The sequence below is a fragment of the Scyliorhinus torazame genome, chromosome 15, assembly GCF_047496885.1.
Source record: "Scyliorhinus torazame isolate Kashiwa2021f chromosome 15, sScyTor2.1, whole genome shotgun sequence".
Taxonomy (NCBI): Eukaryota; Metazoa; Chordata; class Chondrichthyes; order Carcharhiniformes; family Scyliorhinidae; genus Scyliorhinus; species Scyliorhinus torazame.
The window spans coordinates 88,118,315-88,137,223 of record NC_092721.1 but is presented as its reverse complement, the minus strand read 5'-3'; the positions used below and the strand labels follow the sequence as shown (position 1 = coordinate 88,137,223).

Sequence of the window (18,909 nt, the reverse complement as noted above, 5' to 3'; positions counted from 1 at the left end):
CAGCATAGCTGCAAAGGGGCAATGCCAGAGATCAGAAACTATAGTTATGAGAAGCCTATTGAGATACCCGGACTATTTTCTTTGCAGCAGAGATGATGATGACGGCATTCAAAATTCTGACGGTTTTGGTAAATGCGAATAGGGACCTATTTCCTGTATTTGGGGAATCAACAGCAGAGATTAATTTCAAACCATCACTTTAAAGAGGAATGAGGAGTAAATTCTTTAGGCGGGGGTATTCTGAAGCATGTAATGCTTTGTCACAGGGAGTGATTGCAACAGACACTACTGCATCTTCCAAAGTTAACTTGGAAGTAGAGGAAGATACAAGACTTTGGCGGGAGAAGGATTAGTTTTAGATTGTTCTTTCAAAGAGACACCTTCCTCAGTTAAATAACCATATTCTGTGCAATAAATTTCTATGATTCTATTAACATTGACTAATTTACAAACCAAGGTCAGCAGGAATAAAAACTAAGATATGGATCTGCAGAGGTAATTGGCTAAAGGAAAGGAAGCATGGTGGTTTAAAGGAAGTTAATGAGTGGGACACCCCCCCCCCCCCCCCCCCCCCCACCCACCCCTAATGGTCCCTGCTGAGATCCCTCCTATTGTTAGCATTTATAAATAACAGATTTAGACGCAATGCAAGCTCATTAAATTCATAGGACCAAACCTTCCCAGCTGTGTGTGTGAGATCAATTCAGATGGATTGGAAGGAAGGCTGCTTGATTTATCATGACTTCTCTGCTACTCTCACATTAGGACTGAATGCTTGAATAGGTGGAGAATGCCAGCCTTCAGTCACAGAAAAGTTACTTGCAGCTGAGAAGATGTTGGTTAGTCACATCTAGTACAAGGTAATTGGAAATCCATTGAATGGACTTCCTCAGGGACATGCACCCACTTTGGGTCTACGCATCAGAGACCAACAAATTATTTAATGGATCTGAGCATGGTTCTATTATTGTAAATAAAAAAACCATTTTGGAGCATTGTATTATATGAGATAGTGGACTGTGATGAATGTTACAGAGAGGAATCTAGTTTAGGACAAAGCTGTACTTATAGTATGGAATTCCTTCGATGAGAGAGGCCGCTCTGTTGGTTGAAAAAAACCTTTCAGTCGGGATTTTCCACTGGGTGAGAGTAAAATAGTCATGATTTTTTAAGAGCAGCCAATTCCTATTCTTGGCTTGATGTATTTTCCTTCAAATTTATGGGTGGCACAGTCAGAAAATCCAAGGAATTGGAAACAGGGTTGCTGGTTCTTGTCTGAACCAGTAAGGTGATTTTCAACGGTTTCTGTTCTATTTATGCTGGAAAACAAAACCAGCAGAAAATTCAACAAAACTTGGCTACATATTGGCCACACAAGGCCAACCTACCCACCCGATGTAGGTAGTAACCTGATAGGATCCAATCTGTGTCTCCTGTCAAATCAAAGGGAAACTGGGATGGGTCCTTTTGGGAAATACATTTTCAGGGGAATGGGACTGACTAGATTGCTCTACAAAGAGCCAGCATGCCTGAATGGGCTGAATAGCTTCTTCTGTGCTATAACTCTAAGAACAAAGACCAAATTAGGTATAATTTATGCATGGTGAACTTGTATGCAGTAGATAGAAAAAATATCAAAACCCCAATACCTGTAATTTTGATTTATATTATTGTATCTGCTTCAACAATTACATAGTATCACACTATTACAAAGATCAACATATATTATATAACAAAAGAGTCTAACACCAGGAACTTGATTTATAGGAGTCAGACTCACCTCTTTTACTCTTTGCTGTTCACTGTTTAAAAGGAATGTTCCAAACAAACAGCTGTACAGATGGTCAAGAATGGTTACAAGGAAAAACTCATTAAATTCAAAGGCTGTTGGGAACTGAAATAAAAAGGATCAGAAATATATTTTAAATTGGCTATTGTAATGCACAGCAAAACAAATCTGTGTCACACTATTATTGCACTATCCTATTGCTGCTCATTTCAGAAGCACAAAAATTATTTCAGGCTAAGAAATCTAATAACCATCTCTCTTTCAAAAATATTTTTATTCTCCTCCTTTTTCACATTTTCTCCCAATTTTACACCTAACAATTAAACAATAATCAGTAACGAATGCAATGTCAATCCCCATATCAATAACAACAATCCCATCTTCCCACCAAACACGGCGGCACAGTAGCACAAGTGGATAGCACTGTGGCTTCACAGCGCCAGGGTCCCAGGTTCGATTCCCTGCTGTGTCACTGTCTATGCGGATCTGGTCTGCACGCCCTCCCCGTGTCTGCGTGAGTTTCCTCCGGGTGCTCCAGTTTCCTCCCAGTCCAAAGACGTGCAGGTTAGGTGGATTGGCCACGTTAAGTTGCCATTAGTGACCAAAAAGGTTAGTTGGGGTTATTGGGATAGGGTGGAAGTGAGGGCTTAAGTGGGTCGGTGCAGACTCGATGGGCTGAATGGCCTCCTTCTGCACTGTATGTTCTATGTTAAACCCCCAAACATTAGCCCGCATGTTAACATAAACAAATAACAAAAAGGAATCAGGAATAGAACAAGGAACATAGAACATACAGAAGGAGGCCATTTGGCCTCCAGCTTTGGACAGGACCAAAACATAGGAGTGTGGTTTGCACCCCCGCCCCCCCAGCAACATTTAATAACCATCTCTAATGTTCCTGTTCATGCTTCTATGTTTTTAATATTTAGTTGTTTAGTTGGGACATTTCAAGGATTACAACATCACCAGGCTTTAAAGGAAAGCGAGAATATTTTGAGAATATAAATGACTTTCTTCCATCTTTTACTATTACATTCCGGGCTGTAACCTCAGAGCTTCCCAATGTCCGATTTAAGGGTGGCACTGCTGTACTAGTTCTTCAAGGGCTTTGTCTATGCCTGGCCACCAGACCTAACTGCCTGCCAACATCTTCATCTGTCCTGGGCGAACACTAACTCTTGAAGGAGGGGCTCCCTGGCCTGAGTCGGGACGACGACCCAAGATCCCCACAGAAACACACCGTCTTCACATGTCAACTCGTCTTGACGAGTGAAGTAGGGTCTCAGCTGTTCAGACGTCAATGGGGGGAGTGGGGTAGGTGCAGAGCTGGGGGCAGCGGGTAGATGCAGAGATGGGTGCAGCGGGGTAGGTGCAGAGCTGGGGGCAGCGGGGTAGGTGCAGAGCTGGGGGCAGCGGGGTAGGTGCAGAGCTGGGGGCAGCGGGGCAGGTGCAGAGCTATCATTTGTTTGACCTTTTAATGCTCCACGATGCTACACTTCTCCAACTTCCACCCGAAACACATTAAAGAAGCCATCTCCTATGGACAAGCCCTCCGTATACACAGGATTTGCTCAGACAAGGAGGAGCGTAACAGACATCTACAGACGCTGAAAGATGCCCTCGTACGAACGGGATATGGCGCTTGACTCATCGATCGACAGTTCCAACGTGCCACAGCAAAAAAACGCACCTCAGAAGACAAAAACGTGGGGACTTTTCGGGGTATAAATTCAACGTAGGGAAGAGTGAGCTCTTTGTGGTGCATTCAGGGGACCAGGGAAGGGGGATAGACGAGCTACCGCTGAAGAGGGCGGAAAGGAGCTTTCAGTACCTAGGGACCAAGTAGCTAGGAGTTGGGGGGCCCTGCACAAGCTCAATTTGACGTGGTTGGTGGAGGAGGATTTTAAAAGATGGGATATGCTGCCACTCTCACTAGCGGGTAGGGTGCAGTCAGTCAAAATGACGGTCCTCCCGAGGTTGCTCTTTGTGTTCCAGTGCCTTCCCATTTTGATCCCCAAGGCCTTTTTCAAACGGGTAAGCAGGGGCATCATGGGATTTGTGTGGGTGAATAAGACCCCGAGGGTGAAGAGAGTGTTTCTGAAGTGTAGCAGAGACAGGGGGGGGCTGGCGCTGCCGAATTTGTGTGGCTATTGGGCTGCCAATGTGGCGATGATCCGTAAGGGGGTAATGGAGGGAGAGGGGGCGGCATTGAAGAGGCTAGAGATGGCGTCCTGTGTGGGTATGAGCCTGAGGGCGCTGGTGACGGCACCGTTACCGCTCTCGCCGACAAGGTACACCACGGGTCCAGTGGTGGCGGCGACGCTGAAGATCTGGGGGCAGTGGAGGCGACACAGGGGCGAGGTGGGAGCCTCGGTTTGGTCACCGATTTGGGAGACTCATCGGTTCATCCCGGGAAGGATGGATGGGGGGTTTCGGAACTGGCATCGTGCAGGCATTAGAAGAATGGGGGACCTGTTCATCGATGGGACGTTTGCGAGCCTAGGGGCGCTGGAGGAGAAGTTTGGGCTAGCCCCGGGAAACGCTTTAAGGTACATGCAAGTGAAGGCGTTTGTGAGGCGCAGGTGAGGGAATTCCTGCTGCTTCCAGCAAGTGGGATTCAGCGCAGGGTGATTTCGGGTGCATGCGTTGGAGAAGGCAAGGTTTTGGCGATTTACCAGGAGTTGAAGGAAGAGGAGGCGGCCTCGGTGGAGGAGTTAAAGGGCACGTGGGAGGAGGAGCTTGGGGAGGAGATAGAGGAGGGTCTGTGGGCTGATGCCCTGAGTAGGGTTAATTCTTCCTACTCTTGTACCAGGCTCAGCCTAATACAGTTCAAAGTTACTCACAGAGCACATATGACAGGGGCAAGGTTGAGTAGGTTCTTTGGGGTGGAGGACAGATGTGGGAGGTGCTCGGGGAGCCCAGCAAATCACGTCCACATGTTCTGATCGTGCCCGGCGCTGGATGGGTTTCGCGAGGACTATGTCCAAGGTGGTGAACGCCCGGGTCAAGCCGAGCTGTGGATTGGCATTATTTGGGGTATCGGACGAGCCGGGAGTGCAGGAAGCGAAAGAGGCCGGCATTCTAGCATTTGCGTCCCTGGTAGCCCGGCGGAGGATTTTGCTACTATGGAAAGATGCGGAGCCCCCTAGTGTTGAAGCTTGGATCAATGATATGGCAGGGTTCATTAAGCTGGAGAGGATAAAGTTTGCCTTGCGAGGGTCTGTGCAAGGGTTCTCCAGGCGGTGGCAACCGATCCTAGACTATCTCGCGGAGCGTTAGGAGGTCAGCAGCAGCAGCCCAGGGGCGGGGGGGTGAGGGGGGGTTTCTTTTGGGGTGGCGTTTGGGTGAAGGTGTTTTTTTTTCCCCTATTTGTGCTTTTAAATGTTATATGGGGGGTTATTGTATATGGGGGCAATCCAATGTATAATTTCTGATTGTTGTGCTTTTGTTTCTCTTGTTGGGGGGGGTTGTCAAAAATTTGTTGAAAAATTTGAATAAATATATATTTTTTAAAAAAAAGACAAAAACGGGACACAACTGACAGAGTACCCCGCGTTGTCCAGTACGTCCCCGGAGCAAAGAAACTACAACATCTTCTTCGCAGCCTTCAAGACGCCATCGATTGAGGCGAACATCTTGCGAAGGTCATCCCCACACCCCCACTATTGTCTTCAAACAACCGCGCAACCTCAAACAAACCATTGTTTGCAACAAACTACCCAGCCTTCAGAACAGCGACCACGACACCACACAACCCTGCCATGGCAATCTCTGCAAGACGTGCCAGATCATCGACATGGGTACCACCATTACATGTGAGAACACCACCCACCAAGTACGTGGTACACACTCGCGCGACTCGGCCAATGTTGTCCACCTCATACGCTGCAGGAAAGGATGTCCCGAAGCGTGGTACGTTGGCGAGACCGTGCAGATGCTACAACAATGGATGAACGGACATCACGCGACAATCACCAGGCAAGAATGTTTCCTTCCAGTCGGGGAACACTTCAGCAGTCAAGGGCATTCTGCCTCTGATCTCCGGGTAAGTGCTCTCCAAGGTGGTCTTCAGGACACGCAACAACGCAGAATCGCCGAGCAGAAACTAATAGCCAAGTTCCGCACACGAGTACGGCCTCAACCGAGACCTTGGATTCATGTCGCATTACTTTCACCCCCCACCATCTGGCCTGGGCTTGCGAAATCCTACCAACTGTCCTGGCTTGAGACAATTCACACCTCGTTAACCTGTGATTATCCCTCTCTCCAGTTGCTACTTTTGGACCTATAAATACTTAATTATCTGCAAAGACTCGTCTTGCATCTTTGACTTGGTCTATATATGTGTTTGTGGAACCCACCTCTTCATTCACCTGAGGAAGGAGCAGTGCTCCAATAGCTAGTGATTCAAAACAAACCTGTTGGACTTTAACCTGATGTTGTAAGACATCTTACTGACCTTTTAAAGAATAGGGTTCTCTTGGGTCCAGCTGCCGATGTTCTCCCCAGCACTGGCAGAGTGTCTATGACTTCTAAGGCTAGAATGATCTCTTGGGGTACCAGCTGTGGTGGAATGTTCTTGGGCAGGCGCAGGAGACTTAATGCATCCACAAGAGTAATTTGCATCCAGGCCCATGCTGAAAAACATAGTTGTAAGTCGCCAACAGCAGGGCCCAATGCTGCACCCTCACCGAGGCTATGGCGGTATGGGTGATCTTCCCTTAACAGGCACAGTAATAGCTTGCAGCCAGTCACTATGTCGAATCATCAACTATACACATACTGGTGGAATTTCTTCACATCGAATATAACCGCTAAGTCTTCTTCTCAATCTGGAATTAATTTTGTTCTGCTTCAAAAAGCACGCGAAGCAAAGGCGATAGTGAGTCCCAAACCATTTACCGTATTGTGGGATAAAACGGCCCCTGTATCGCAAGGGGATGCGTCACATGGCAGCATGATTGGTTTCCCCGGATCAAAATGCACAGATTTGACGATTGTACTTCTTGTTTCAAAACTCATAGGGCTTCCTCTTGACGTTCCCTCTATTGCATCTGCTGATTCTTCCTTATTAGCTAGATTTGAAATTAATTTTCTGAAGTAACTTATTATATCAAGGAAGGACTTAAACTCTCTGACATTTTTGGGTGCAGGGAGGACTTGTATGGCCGTGACCATTTCTTCCAATGGGTGCAACCCATTCGCGTCAACGCAAAACCCTAGTTATGTCACTTCGGAGGCATGAAAAGTACATTTTTTGCATTTTAGGCGGACCCCTGCATCACAAAGCCTCTAATATTTCCTCTAAGCTGGCCACATGTTCTTCTGGTATAGTGTTGATGACTAGCACATCAAGGTAAACCATCACCTTGGGAATTACCTGGAGATTTTCCATCATGCACTGGAAAATAGCGCAGGCTGAAGAAATGCTTAATGGCAGTCCGGCATGCTGGAAGAGGCCTTTATGGGTATTGATTGCAGCAAACTTCAGAGACTCTTCATCCAACTCTAGTTGCGGCTAGGTGTGACTGAAGTCCAATTTTGAATAGGTGCGACCCTCCACCTGCTTGGTGTAAAAGTCTTCAATTCGGAAATTGGATACTGATTGACCTGGGCAGCTTGATTTATTAGTTTAGAATCCCCACAAATCCTTATGGACCGATCAGGGTTTAAGGACAGGGATTGTCAGCGACCACTCTGAAAACTGCACTGGCTTGATTAAACCCAGTTCTTCCAATCTCTTTCGCTCTGCTTCAACCTTCTGATGCAATGCGTATGCCACTAGTCTGGCTCTGAAGAACTTCGGTGTCAATTCCGGGCTACAAGGTAGCAAGGAATGAGCAAGAAAAGGGCTTAGGGGACCTAGGAGGGAGCATGAGAAGTCCTTGGTGGGTCGGATCAAGAAAACCCCCCCAAGGCTTTTTACTCTTATGTGAGAAATAAAAGAATGACCAGGGTGAGGTTAGGGCCGGTCGAGGACAGTGGTGGGAACTTGTGCATGGAGTCAGAAGCGATAGGAGAGGCGTTGAATACTTTTCTTCAGTGTTCACCAAGGAGAGGGGCCATGTTTTTGAGGATGAGAGTGTGATACAGGTGGGTAGGCTGGAGGAGGTAGATGTTCTGAGGAAGGATGTAGTAGCAATTTTGAAAAACCTTAGGGTCGACAAGTCCCCTGGGCCAGATGGGATATATCCTAAGATTCTTTGGGAGGCAAGGGATGAGATTGCAGCCTTTGGCTTTGATCTTTGGGTCCTCATTGTCTACGGGGATAGTTCCAGAGGACTGGAGAGTGGTGAATGTTGTTCCTCTGTTCAAGAAAGGGAATAGGAATGACCCTGGTAATTATAGGTTGGTTAGTCTTACTTCGGTGGTCGTTAAGTTAATGGAAAAGGTCCTGAAGGATCAGATTTATGACCATTTGGAAAGTTGCAGCTTAATCCAGGATAGTCAACGCGGATTCGTGAAGGGTAAGTCTTGCCTCACAAATTTGATAGAATTCTTTGAGGAGGTTACTAGGTGTGTAGATGAAGGTAGAGCAGTTGATGTCGTATACATGGATTTTAGTAAGGTGTTTGATAAGGTTCCCCATGGTCGGCTCATGAAGAAAGTAAGGAGGTGTGGGATAGAGGGAAATTTGGCCAATTGGATAAGTGACTGGCTTTCACATAGAAGGCATGGAAAATTTTCAGGCTGGAGACCAGTTACCAGCGGTGTACCACAGGGATCAGTGCTGGGTCCTCTGCTATTTGTGATTTTTATCAATGACTTGGAGGAGGGGGCTGAAGGGTGGGTCAGTAAATTTGCTGATGACACCAAGATTGGTGGAATAGTGGATGAGGTGGAGGGCTGTTGTAGGCTGCAAAGAGACGTTGATAGGATGCAGAGCTGGGCCCAAAAATGGCAGATGGAGTTTAACCCTGATAAGTGCGAGGTGATTCATTTTGGTAGGAAAAATTTGAATGCAGATTACAGGGTCAACGGCAGGGTTTTGAGGAATGTGGAGGAACAGAGAGATCTTGGGGTTCGTGTCCATAGATCTCTGAAGGTTGCTACTCAAGTGGACAGAGCCATGAAGGCGGCCTATAGTGTGTTAGCGTTTATTAACAAGGGTTTAAGAGCCGTGGGGTTATGCTGCAACTGTGCATGACCTTGGTGAGACCACATTTGGAGTATTGTGTACAGTTCTGGTCACCTCACTATCAGAAGGACGTGGAAGCATTGGAAAGGGTGCAAAGGAGATTTACCAGGATGCTGCCTGGTTTGTAGGATAGGTCTTATGAGGAAAGGTTGAGGGAGCTAGGGCTTTTCTCTTTGGAGCAGAGGAGGATAGGAGGCGACTTAATAGAGGTTTATAAGATGATGAGGGGGATAGAGTGGACGTTCAGAGACTATTTCCTCGGGTGGATGTAGCTGTTACACGGGGGCATAACTATAAGGTTCAGGGTGGGAGAGAGAGGAGGGATGTCCGAGGTAGGGGTTAGGATGTGGAATGGACTGCCTGCTGAGATAGTGGAGTCGGACAGTTTAGGAACTTTCAAGCGGTTATTGGATAGGCACATGGAACACACTAGAATGACAGGGAGTGGGATAGCTTGATCTTGGTTTTGAACAAGGCTCGGCACAACATCGAGGGCCGAAGGGCCTGTTCTGTGCTGTATTGTTCTATGACATACATCTTGGTTTTTATGCTGTTAATCCAGTCCAATTCTTTGTGGAAAACGTCTTCATACCTCAAGACATCCTGGAGGAGGCAGTCAGATATTTTGAAGATTTCCACCAGTTGAATCTAAACTTCTGTAACCAGTCTCTTCCCAACAGACTGTAGATCGATGTCATAGAATTTACAGTGCAGAAAGAGGCCATTCGGCCCATCGAGTCTGCGCCGGCCCTTGGAAAGAGCACTCTACCCAAGCCTGCATCCTATCCCCATAACCCAAGTAACCCCACCCAACCTTCTTGGACACCAACGGCAATTGATCATGGCCAATCCACCTAACCCACACATCTTTGGACTGTGGGAGGAAACCGGAGCACACGGAGGAAACCCACGCAGACATGGGGAGAACGTGCAGACTCCGCACAGACAGTGACCCAAGCCGGAATCGAACCTGGAACCCTGGAGTTGTGAAGCAACTGTGCTAACTACTGAGGCTACCATGCTGCCCTACTATATCCTTCTATGACAACCAACAGCAGATTGGCCTTCTACCCGCCGTATGTCACTGAGGTTTTGGCTGTTCAGAGGATCTTCAAAATCTCCCCAGTGTATGTCGAACGTTTGGCTGGAGTACTCTTCAAGCTTAAAGATTGTGTTCTTGCACGCAGATAGTGGAAGATCGGCTCACGAACTACAGTTACCGAAGGCCTGGTGTCGACTTTCATTTTAAGGCGTCCTCCATTTACCCTTAAGATTAATTCAATTGGAGACATTTTATTCAATTGGATTGCATTCAACTGATGCATTGCATGCTCTTCCTCAGAGCTCTTCTCCACTATGTTCAATGGTGCTAATGATAATTGCTGCTGCTGTTTTGAATTGCATTAACACGTGCCTCACATGGCAATGTGCTTGAAAGTGCCCCCTTCAGTTGCAATGGAAGGCCACAAACCCCTGAATGTGGAAGGTCTCCTGGGGATATTAGTCCACCTTGGATCCAGTTTAATGGCTTGATTCCCTCCACTCCTTCAGTTCCACTCCTGTTCCGAGGACCGTGTTTGGCTTGGAGCTGTGCCTGTTGATTCCACCGCAGACCTCGCAGCCATAACGCCCATACTTGGTCACGCTTTGAAGTTCAGTGGCACCTTTTCTGGTGCACTCCGTTGCTTGAGCTATATCGATCGTTTTCTCCAACATTATTGTGGTCTCCGACAGAAACTTCCTCTAGATATTACGGTTAGGGATCCCACAAACCAGCCGGTCACAGAACACGTAGCTAAACATGATACCAAGCTCACAGTGCTCAGCAAGCTGGCGAAGCCTGGCTGTGAAGACTGACACAGACTCTTCATGGTCCCTCACTACAGAGTTGAACTTGTAACGTTAGAGGATAATCGAGGGCCTTGGGTTGAAATGTTCTTTAACCAATTTCACGATTTGATCAAAAGTCTTTGAGTTGAGTCCCTCCAGGGACATGAGGTTCTGAATGAAATTACACGTTTGGGGCCCACAAACTGTCAGGAGTATCACCTTCTGCTTGTCCTCACTTGTGATCTCATTCACGGTAAGGAAGAACTGCTCGATGTACTGACTTCATGACTCAAATCCTCGGTCAAATGGGTCTATTTTTCCAATGATCGGCATTTCCAATCATGAGTCAAATGATTCCAACTCTTGGAGCTTCTCCTCTTTCTCAACTGTTACTTCCTTCCCCCCCTTGATTTATGATGACTGTCGGCTGCGATCAAAATGTTTCACCTTGTCGTCAATGTGGTGGCATACAACGGAGGCTTCCGCAGACTTCCAGTAATAAACAAAGGAGTTTATTGATGAAACACAATGGCAATTAGATAACAGGCAGAGAACACTATACAACAGATCATTACACTTCAGCTCCCTGGTCCACACTGACTGGGGTCCTGCTCCCAGGGTCCCATGCAAACTCCCCATTAATTGTGTGCGTGCGCTCCCATGCAATTGGCCCAAGCCAGTCACGTGGTTCGTGGGGCCCGCCTTTAAAGGGGCCACGCTACCACAAGACTAAAGCGTAAATCAGAGGTGTAATCCATGCTTCCATCAGTGATTTAGATAGGAAAGGTGGTGAAATGTGTAACCAGGTTAGAGAGGCTTCTGTAAGAGGAAGGAGTCACCATCTGTAAACTATGTTTTTCTTGGCACTAAAACGTCAAAATATACACATTGAGGCTATGGATGCCAAGGATCTTGTTAGCAGGTGAATGAAGAGTCTGGAGAGGAACACAGTGCAGGTGGCATAGCTGACCTCGTAATGGCATCTAAAGTTAGTGGAAAAGGATAAGCAGGATGGTGAGGAAGTTGGAGAGGTTAACTCGGAAACGGTGCAGTGAGATGGTTGGCAGAACAAAAACAGAATATACTGGATAATCTCAGTACTCCTCCATCACCCTAACACCTCACCCTCTTCTCAAGGCATGTTCACATGCAATCGCAGAAGGTGTAGCACCTGCCCCTTTACCAGCTCCCTGCTCACTACCCCAGGGCCTCAACACTCTTTTCAGGTGAGGCAGCACTTCACATGCACCTCCTTCAATCTGGTTTACTGGATTTTCTGCTCCCAATGTGGTTTACTCTATACTGGAGGACTGCGGACTGGGTGGCTGCTTTGCAGAACACGTTTGGTCCATCTGCAAGCAGGACCCAGATCTTCTTGTCGCATGCCACTTCAACTCACCGTCCTGTCCACATATCCACCCTTGGCCAGCTGCAATGTTCATCGTAAACTGGAGGAACAACACCTGGTCTTCAGATTAGGCACGTGACAGCCTTCTGGGCTTAACATTGAGCTCAAGAACTTCCGACTGTGAACTCTCCCCTCTACCCTCACCCAATTTTTATTCCTATCGATCTATTTTCATCTCTTCCATTGGTCGTTTTTTCCCTCATTATTATCCCCTCCACCCCACCCCACTTGGGCCATCTGTTCCCTGTTCCAGGTTGCTCTTTGACAGACTGCTCATCTTCGTTCTGCTCCTTCTGATCTCAATGTGCCACCATTTGCACCCTTCGTAGTTATTATCATTTACATTCCCTTTGTCTTTCTGTCCACGGCATCTTTGTCAATCTTCACCCATCGCTGGTCCTCTATCCAGCCCCACGACTCCAAGCTGCCACCCCGCCGGCCCCACAACAGTATAAATCGGATCCTATTTACAGCTCTCTCTAGATTTGACAAACATTCATCCAGACTCAAAACCTTAGCTCCCTTCTCCCTCCACAGATTCAGTCAGACTTGCCAAGATTGCCCAGTATTTTCTGTTTTTGTTTCAGATTCCAGCACCCACAGTAATTTGCTTTTGTGTATGACAGTTATAGAAAAAGGGGTGACTCGAACTTCCGGCGGTGGCCATGGAGTGAGGTGTCGCACATTTGGTGGCTCCTGAATGAGGTGGAATTGTTTGGTCCTTGTTACCCCTTCACGGGGTGTTTGCCGACACAAAGTACAGGAACAGAGCTAAGAATTCTTCTTTGGGGGGACATGTTTCAGCCCGACTAAACAAGAAGTGCAACTGTAAAGGGCAACAGTCTGACCAGGAGATTTCGAGGAGTGCGATAGAAGGAAAGATGGCAGTGAGCTCTGTGGCGTCATTGCCCGCTCAGTGGCCCACGGAACAGTTAGTGGAGTTTGTGATGGTCAAATTCCGGCAGCAAAGGCAGGAGGCCTCAAAAGGCCTGGCTATGGTGGCTGACCTGAATCAGGCAGCCATTGAGAGAACGGAGCAGAGGTTGGAGGCCCATGTGCATCGGTTCAAAAAGTGGAAGAGTTGGTGGCAGACCATGAGGGTTTGTTGGCCTCACTGGAGGTAGAGATTACAGACTGGTGGCAGAAGCCAAAGTAGAAAGTGGACAATTTAGAGAATCGGTCGAGGAGGCAGAATCTCCAGATTGTGGGATTGTCCGAAGACATTGAGGGGACGAAGGATATGAAGTATGTAGCGAATATGCTTGGGAAGCTGGTGGGGGAGGGGGTCTTCGACCGACCGACTGTCACCCCCCACCCCCCAAGCAGGACCGAGCGCACAGATTGCAGAGGTGGAGGCTGAAGGCGGGTGAGCAGCAGAGAGTGATGGTGGTACGACTGCCCAGACATCTAGAAAGGGAGAAGATTCCGCGGTGGACGAAGGAGACGACGAAGTGCACCTGGGAAGGGAATGTGATCCAGATCTACCAGGATCTGGGTGTGGACTTGGCGATCAAGAGGCTAATTTGAAAGTATTGGATCAAACAACGTTGAGGAAAGGATGGGTGGGACATTCGGGGCTGGATATGAAAGCTAGGGGTGGTGGTGGCATTGGCTGATCATGGGGGGGGGGGGGGTGGATTTTAACACTGTGTTGGATCCGAGGCTGGACAGGTCGAGCCCAGGTTTATGAGGGTGCCAGCAATGGCGAAGGAGTTGCTGGGATCTATGGAGGGAATGGGGGGGGGGGGTTTGAGAGGCAGAGGGCGAATAATTTCTTGCTCTTTTCGCATGTCCACAGCAAGTCCTGGATAATGCACTGCTGACGGGGGTGGTTGGGACGGAGTATTCAGCGATTGGGGTGTCTGACCACATGACACACTTGGTGGATTTGCAGGTAGAGGGGCAAAGCCCCAAGAGGCCTTATTGGAGATTAGATGTGGGCTTATTGGCCGATAAGGTGGTCTGTGAGAAGATAGGGGTGGCTATCCGGAACTATGTGGGACATAAGACGTGGGGGAGGTCTCGGCGGCTATGTTGTGGGCGGTGTTGAAGGCAGTGGTTAGAGGGGAGTTTTTTTGATTAGGGCACATGAAGTGAGAGCGGAGAGGCTGCGGCTGGTGGAGGGCATTCCCGGAGCTGCTCGGTGGCACCCGAGGAGGCGGTGTGAAGGAGAGGCAGAAGCTCCAAATAACATTTGGGCTAGTGTCGATGAGGGAGGCAGTGGAACAGTTGCGTGGGTCCAGAGGAGTGGGCCCAGAGGCCAGTGTACAAGTATGAGGAGAAGGCAAGCTGGATGCTTGCGCATCAGTTGCGAAGGCAGGTGGCAACGAGGGAGATTGGGCGGATGAGGCAGAATGATCATGGGGCCAGAGATAAATGGGGCATTTGAGGCATTTTATCGGAGGTTGTACAGTTCTGAGCCCTCGCAGGGGATGAGGGCATGAGGCGGATTTTGGATGGGCTGGGGGTCTCAAGATGGATGAGATAAGGGTATAGGAGCTGGGGCCCCGATTAGTCTGGGGGAGGTGATGGGAGTGTATGGGGGTGATGCAGTCGGGGAAGGTCACGGGCCCAGATGGGTTCCCTGCGGAGGTTCAGAAGATGTTTGGGTTGGAGCTGGGTCCCTGCTCGTAGAGATGTACAATGAGTCAGTGGGGGGGTGGGGGGGGAGCTTTCCCTCACACTGTGTCAGGCGTCTATCTTGCTCATTTTGAAGAAAGATAAAGAGCCAGAGCAGTTGTGGGTCGTACCGCCCGATATCGTTGTTAAATGTGAACGCAAAGCTATTGCTGAAAGTGCTGGCGATGTAGATTGAAAACGGAATGCTGGGGGTGATAGGGGAGAACCAGACAGGGTTCGTGAAGGGGTGGCAGCTATCGGCAAATGTTCGGAGGTTATTGAATGTGACAATGATGCTCTCGACGGGCTGGGGGTGGAGGTAGTCGTGCCTATGGACCCGGAGAAGGCACTTGATCGCGTGGATGGCCGTACTTATTTGAGGTGCTGCCGCAGTTCGGGTTTCGGTAGAGGTTTGTTGACTGGGTGAAGTTGCTGTATAGGGCTCATAAGTCAAGCGTGCGGACCAATAACGTCAATTCAGAGTATTTTGAGTTGCATCAGGGACGAGGCAGGGATGTCCGCTCTCCCCATTTGCTCGTTGCCCTAGCGATTGAACCACTGGCAATTGCACTTAGGACTTTGAGGGTGGGGTGGAGCACAGAGTCTCTTTCTACGCCGATGACCTCTTGTTATATGTTGCAAACCATGTTGAGAGTTTTGACAGGATTATGGAGATCTTGGGGGAGTTCAGTCTTTTTTCGGGATCTAACCTCAATTTGGGGGAAAAGTGAGGTATTCCCGATCAACGTCCAGGGACGAGGCGGGGTGGGGGGAGGTTTAAGGAGGTTGTTGTTTCGGTTGGTAGGGGTGGGCTTTCAGTATCTGGGGACATGTGTGGCACAGAGCTGGGCCCATATGCACACACTGAATCTGGCAAAATTGGTGGAGGAAATAAGGAGGACCTATGAGGTGGGGTGTGCTGCCTCTGACGTTGACTGGAAAGGTCCAGACGATAAAGATGACGGTGCTCCTGAAGGTTTTGTTTGTGTTTCAAAAATCTCTGGATTTTTGCACCCAAGTCCTTTTTTTAGTAAGGTGAATAAGGTGATATTGGGGGTTGGATGCGAGGTTCCGGTGGCAGGCGCAGTTGGGGATAGAGTATTTTCAGGACCAGTCTTTTGGGGGGGGGTAAGATTGCAGAATTGGAGGAGCTTGAGGAGGCGTACTTGCTGCCGAAGGGGAATGGGTTCATGTCCCTGCAGGCGAGGGACTTCTTGAGCAAGGTGTTGGGATTCATTCCCATGGCTGCCACCTCCAGTGCTGCAGGACAAGCTTCTGTCCGAAGATGAGATAGGCAAGAACAAGATATCAGATATATATGGGGGAGCTGATGGAGGGGGAGGGCGCTCCAATGGAGCTGGTTTGACACAAGTGGGAGGAGTTCGCAGGAGCGATGCAAGCTCGGGTGTGGAGTGAGGATAAACTGCGGAGGATAAACTCGTCTTCGTCATGTGCAAGACTGAGTCTCATCCAGTTTAAGGTGCTGCATAAGGCTCATATGATGGGGTCTAGGAGGAGTTGTTTTTGTCCAGGAGTGGAGGATAGGTGTGCAGGGAGTCCGGTCTATATGCTTTGGGCATGTCTGAAGTTGAGAGTGGCTTTGAAAAGAGTTTGCAAACATAATGTCAAAGATCTTAGGAGTAGAGGTGGTGGCGATATTTGGGGTGTCGGAGGATCCATCAGTGCAGGTGGGGAGAGGTGCTGATGTGGTAGCCTATGCCTGATAGCCTGGAAGCGGAGCTTGTTATGCTGGCGGGATTCAGAGCCACCGAAAGCTGGGGCACTGGTGAGCGACTTGGCAGAGTTTTGCTGCCTGGAAATAAGTTTGCCATAAGAGGGGTTGAGAAGGGGTTCTCCACAAGGTGGAGGCTGATCACTGACTTTGTTGGGACAGTAACACAGTGGGGGATTCTGTGTGTTTGTTTGGGTTTTGTGAGACTGGGTGAAAAAGGGAACCATGGAGGGATGGTATGGGTGAATAGTGGCAATTGTGTATGGTTAACTGTTGCTGTTTGCTAGTTTATTTTCGGTATATATTTGAAATACTTTCAAGAAAATATTTTTCAAAAAAAAAAAAAAAGAAAATGGGATGATTTTAATAGCAGCTGTTAAAGAGGTAGTGATGGGTGCCATAATGGGTCTGACAGAAATATATAGGGAGCCCATGGGCTTGTTAGTGACATTTTCAAACCTGGGGCAGTGATAAGAGAGAAGGCAGAAAGGTAAAGATTAAGGGGTACTTAATAATTATAAAACAGAGATGATAGGTGAGAGAAAGAGGTTGACAGCAAAACTTTTGAGAAAGATTTTAAAAATAGTAACTTTTGGACTAGAGTGGCACGGCAAGTGTGCAGAAAAAGAGAATCATAAAATAGTGCAACATCCAGAGGAAGGTAATTCAGCTCATCAAGTGCACTGGCCCTTTCAATGAGCAATCCAGTTAGTTTCAAGCTCCTGCTCTTTTCCTATTTCACTCAGTTTTCTTTCCTTCAAGTACTTATACAATTCTCTTTTGAAAACTACTATAGATGTGTAGAGTAAGTGAATCTGTATCCACCACCCTATTTGGTAAGGCATTCCAAATTCTAAGCACTCATTGTAGATTAAACATTTTCCTCCTGTTGCCTTTGGTTCTTTTACAAAGCATCTTAAATCTTCTGGCTATCAAACCTTCTACCACTGCAAACCATAAGTTTTTTCTTATTTACTCTAACAAAACCTATCAAATCTCCCCTTCATTTCTATGACCCAAGGAGTCTGTAACTGTAATCCCTTATTCTTTCACAGATCATAGTATCATAGAATTTACAGTGCAGAAGGAGACCATTCGGCCCATAGAGTCTGCACCAGCCCTTGGAAAAAGCACCCCACTCAAGCACACACCTCCTCCACCCTAACCCCAATTAACCATTTTGGACACCAAGGGCAATTTAGCAGAGCCAATCCACCTAACCCGCATAGCTTTGGACTGTGGGAGGAAACACCTGGAGGAAATCCATGCACACATGGGGAGAACGTGCAGACTCCACACTGACAGTGACCCAAGCCAGGAATCGAACCTGGGACACTGGAGTTTGAAGCAACTGTGCTAACGACTGTGCTACCGTGCTGCCTTGAACCATTCCTTCTTAAAAGCTTCATGTCCTTCTAAAGTGTGGTAATCAGAATTGACACAATACTTCAGCTGTGGCCAAACTTGTGTTTTATGTAGGTCTAGTGCAAATTTCCAAGCCTCCGTAACAAAGCCAGGATTCCATGCACTTTATTTTTTTAAATAAATATTTTTATTCTCCATTTTCACATTTTCTTCAGAATTTACACCCCACCAACAAACAGTAAACGGTAACGAATACAATGTCAATACCCCTACCAACGACAACTATCCCATCCTCCCACCACCCCCCAAACAACCCTCCACCGTAAAGTCCTGGTATATGCGTATACCAGCTCCAGCCCACTGCACCATCCGCTTCTGCTTTGCCCAGCACAGGACTTTCTCCTTCGCGCTATACCTACGGAAACACAGAGTTACTACTCTTGGCGGCTCACTCGCCTTTGGTATAGGCCTCCACGACTGATGAGCCCGATTGAGTTCATATCGGGAGGGATCATCCCCCTCCCCCAATATCTTCGCCAACATTGTGGCAAAATACTCCGTCAGCCTCGGGCCTTCCACCCCTTCGGGCCGACCCATAATCCTCCAATTTTGCCGCCTGGATCTGTTTTCCAGGTCTTCCATTTTGGCTCGCAGACCCTTGTTGGTCTCTATCACCCTCCGCAACTCCTTCCCCATCAAGGTGAGTTGATCACTGTGCTGCGATAATGCCTCTTCCACTTCCTGAGTGTCTCACCTTGTTCCCGCACCTCTGCCGCTCTGCTTGATACCGCCGCCCTCACCGGGGCAATCGCCTCCTCCATCAGCACTTTCAATACCGCCCCCATCTCCTTCTTCATCGCTTCCATGTGTTTTGTGAACTGTTTTTTCAAGTTCCACAGCCATCACCTTGGTCATTTCTTCTGCTGTGAGCGATGCGGCCTCCCTTGGTGCTCCAGCCTCCGCTTTCCTTACAGTTCCTGCACTGACTTTTTCACTCCCCGGCAGGCTCCCGTTAACCCCCTTTTTCA

The 18,909-nt window shown here is 48.1% G+C and overlaps 1 protein-coding gene across 2 annotated transcripts in view; it reads right to left on the bottom strand.

Annotated features, from left to right (window-relative positions):
- The window catches only part of mtmr2 (myotubularin related protein 2), a 148,200-nt gene that overhangs the window by 18,259 nt on the left and 111,032 nt on the right, over window positions 1-18,909 (bottom strand). For both annotated transcript variants that reach the window (XM_072476391.1, XM_072476390.1), the window contains one exon: window positions 1,781-1,894. In XM_072476391.1, coding sequence (XP_072332492.1) covers window positions 1,781-1,894 — 114 coding nt within the window. The remainder of the gene's footprint in view (window positions 1-1,780; window positions 1,895-18,909) is intronic.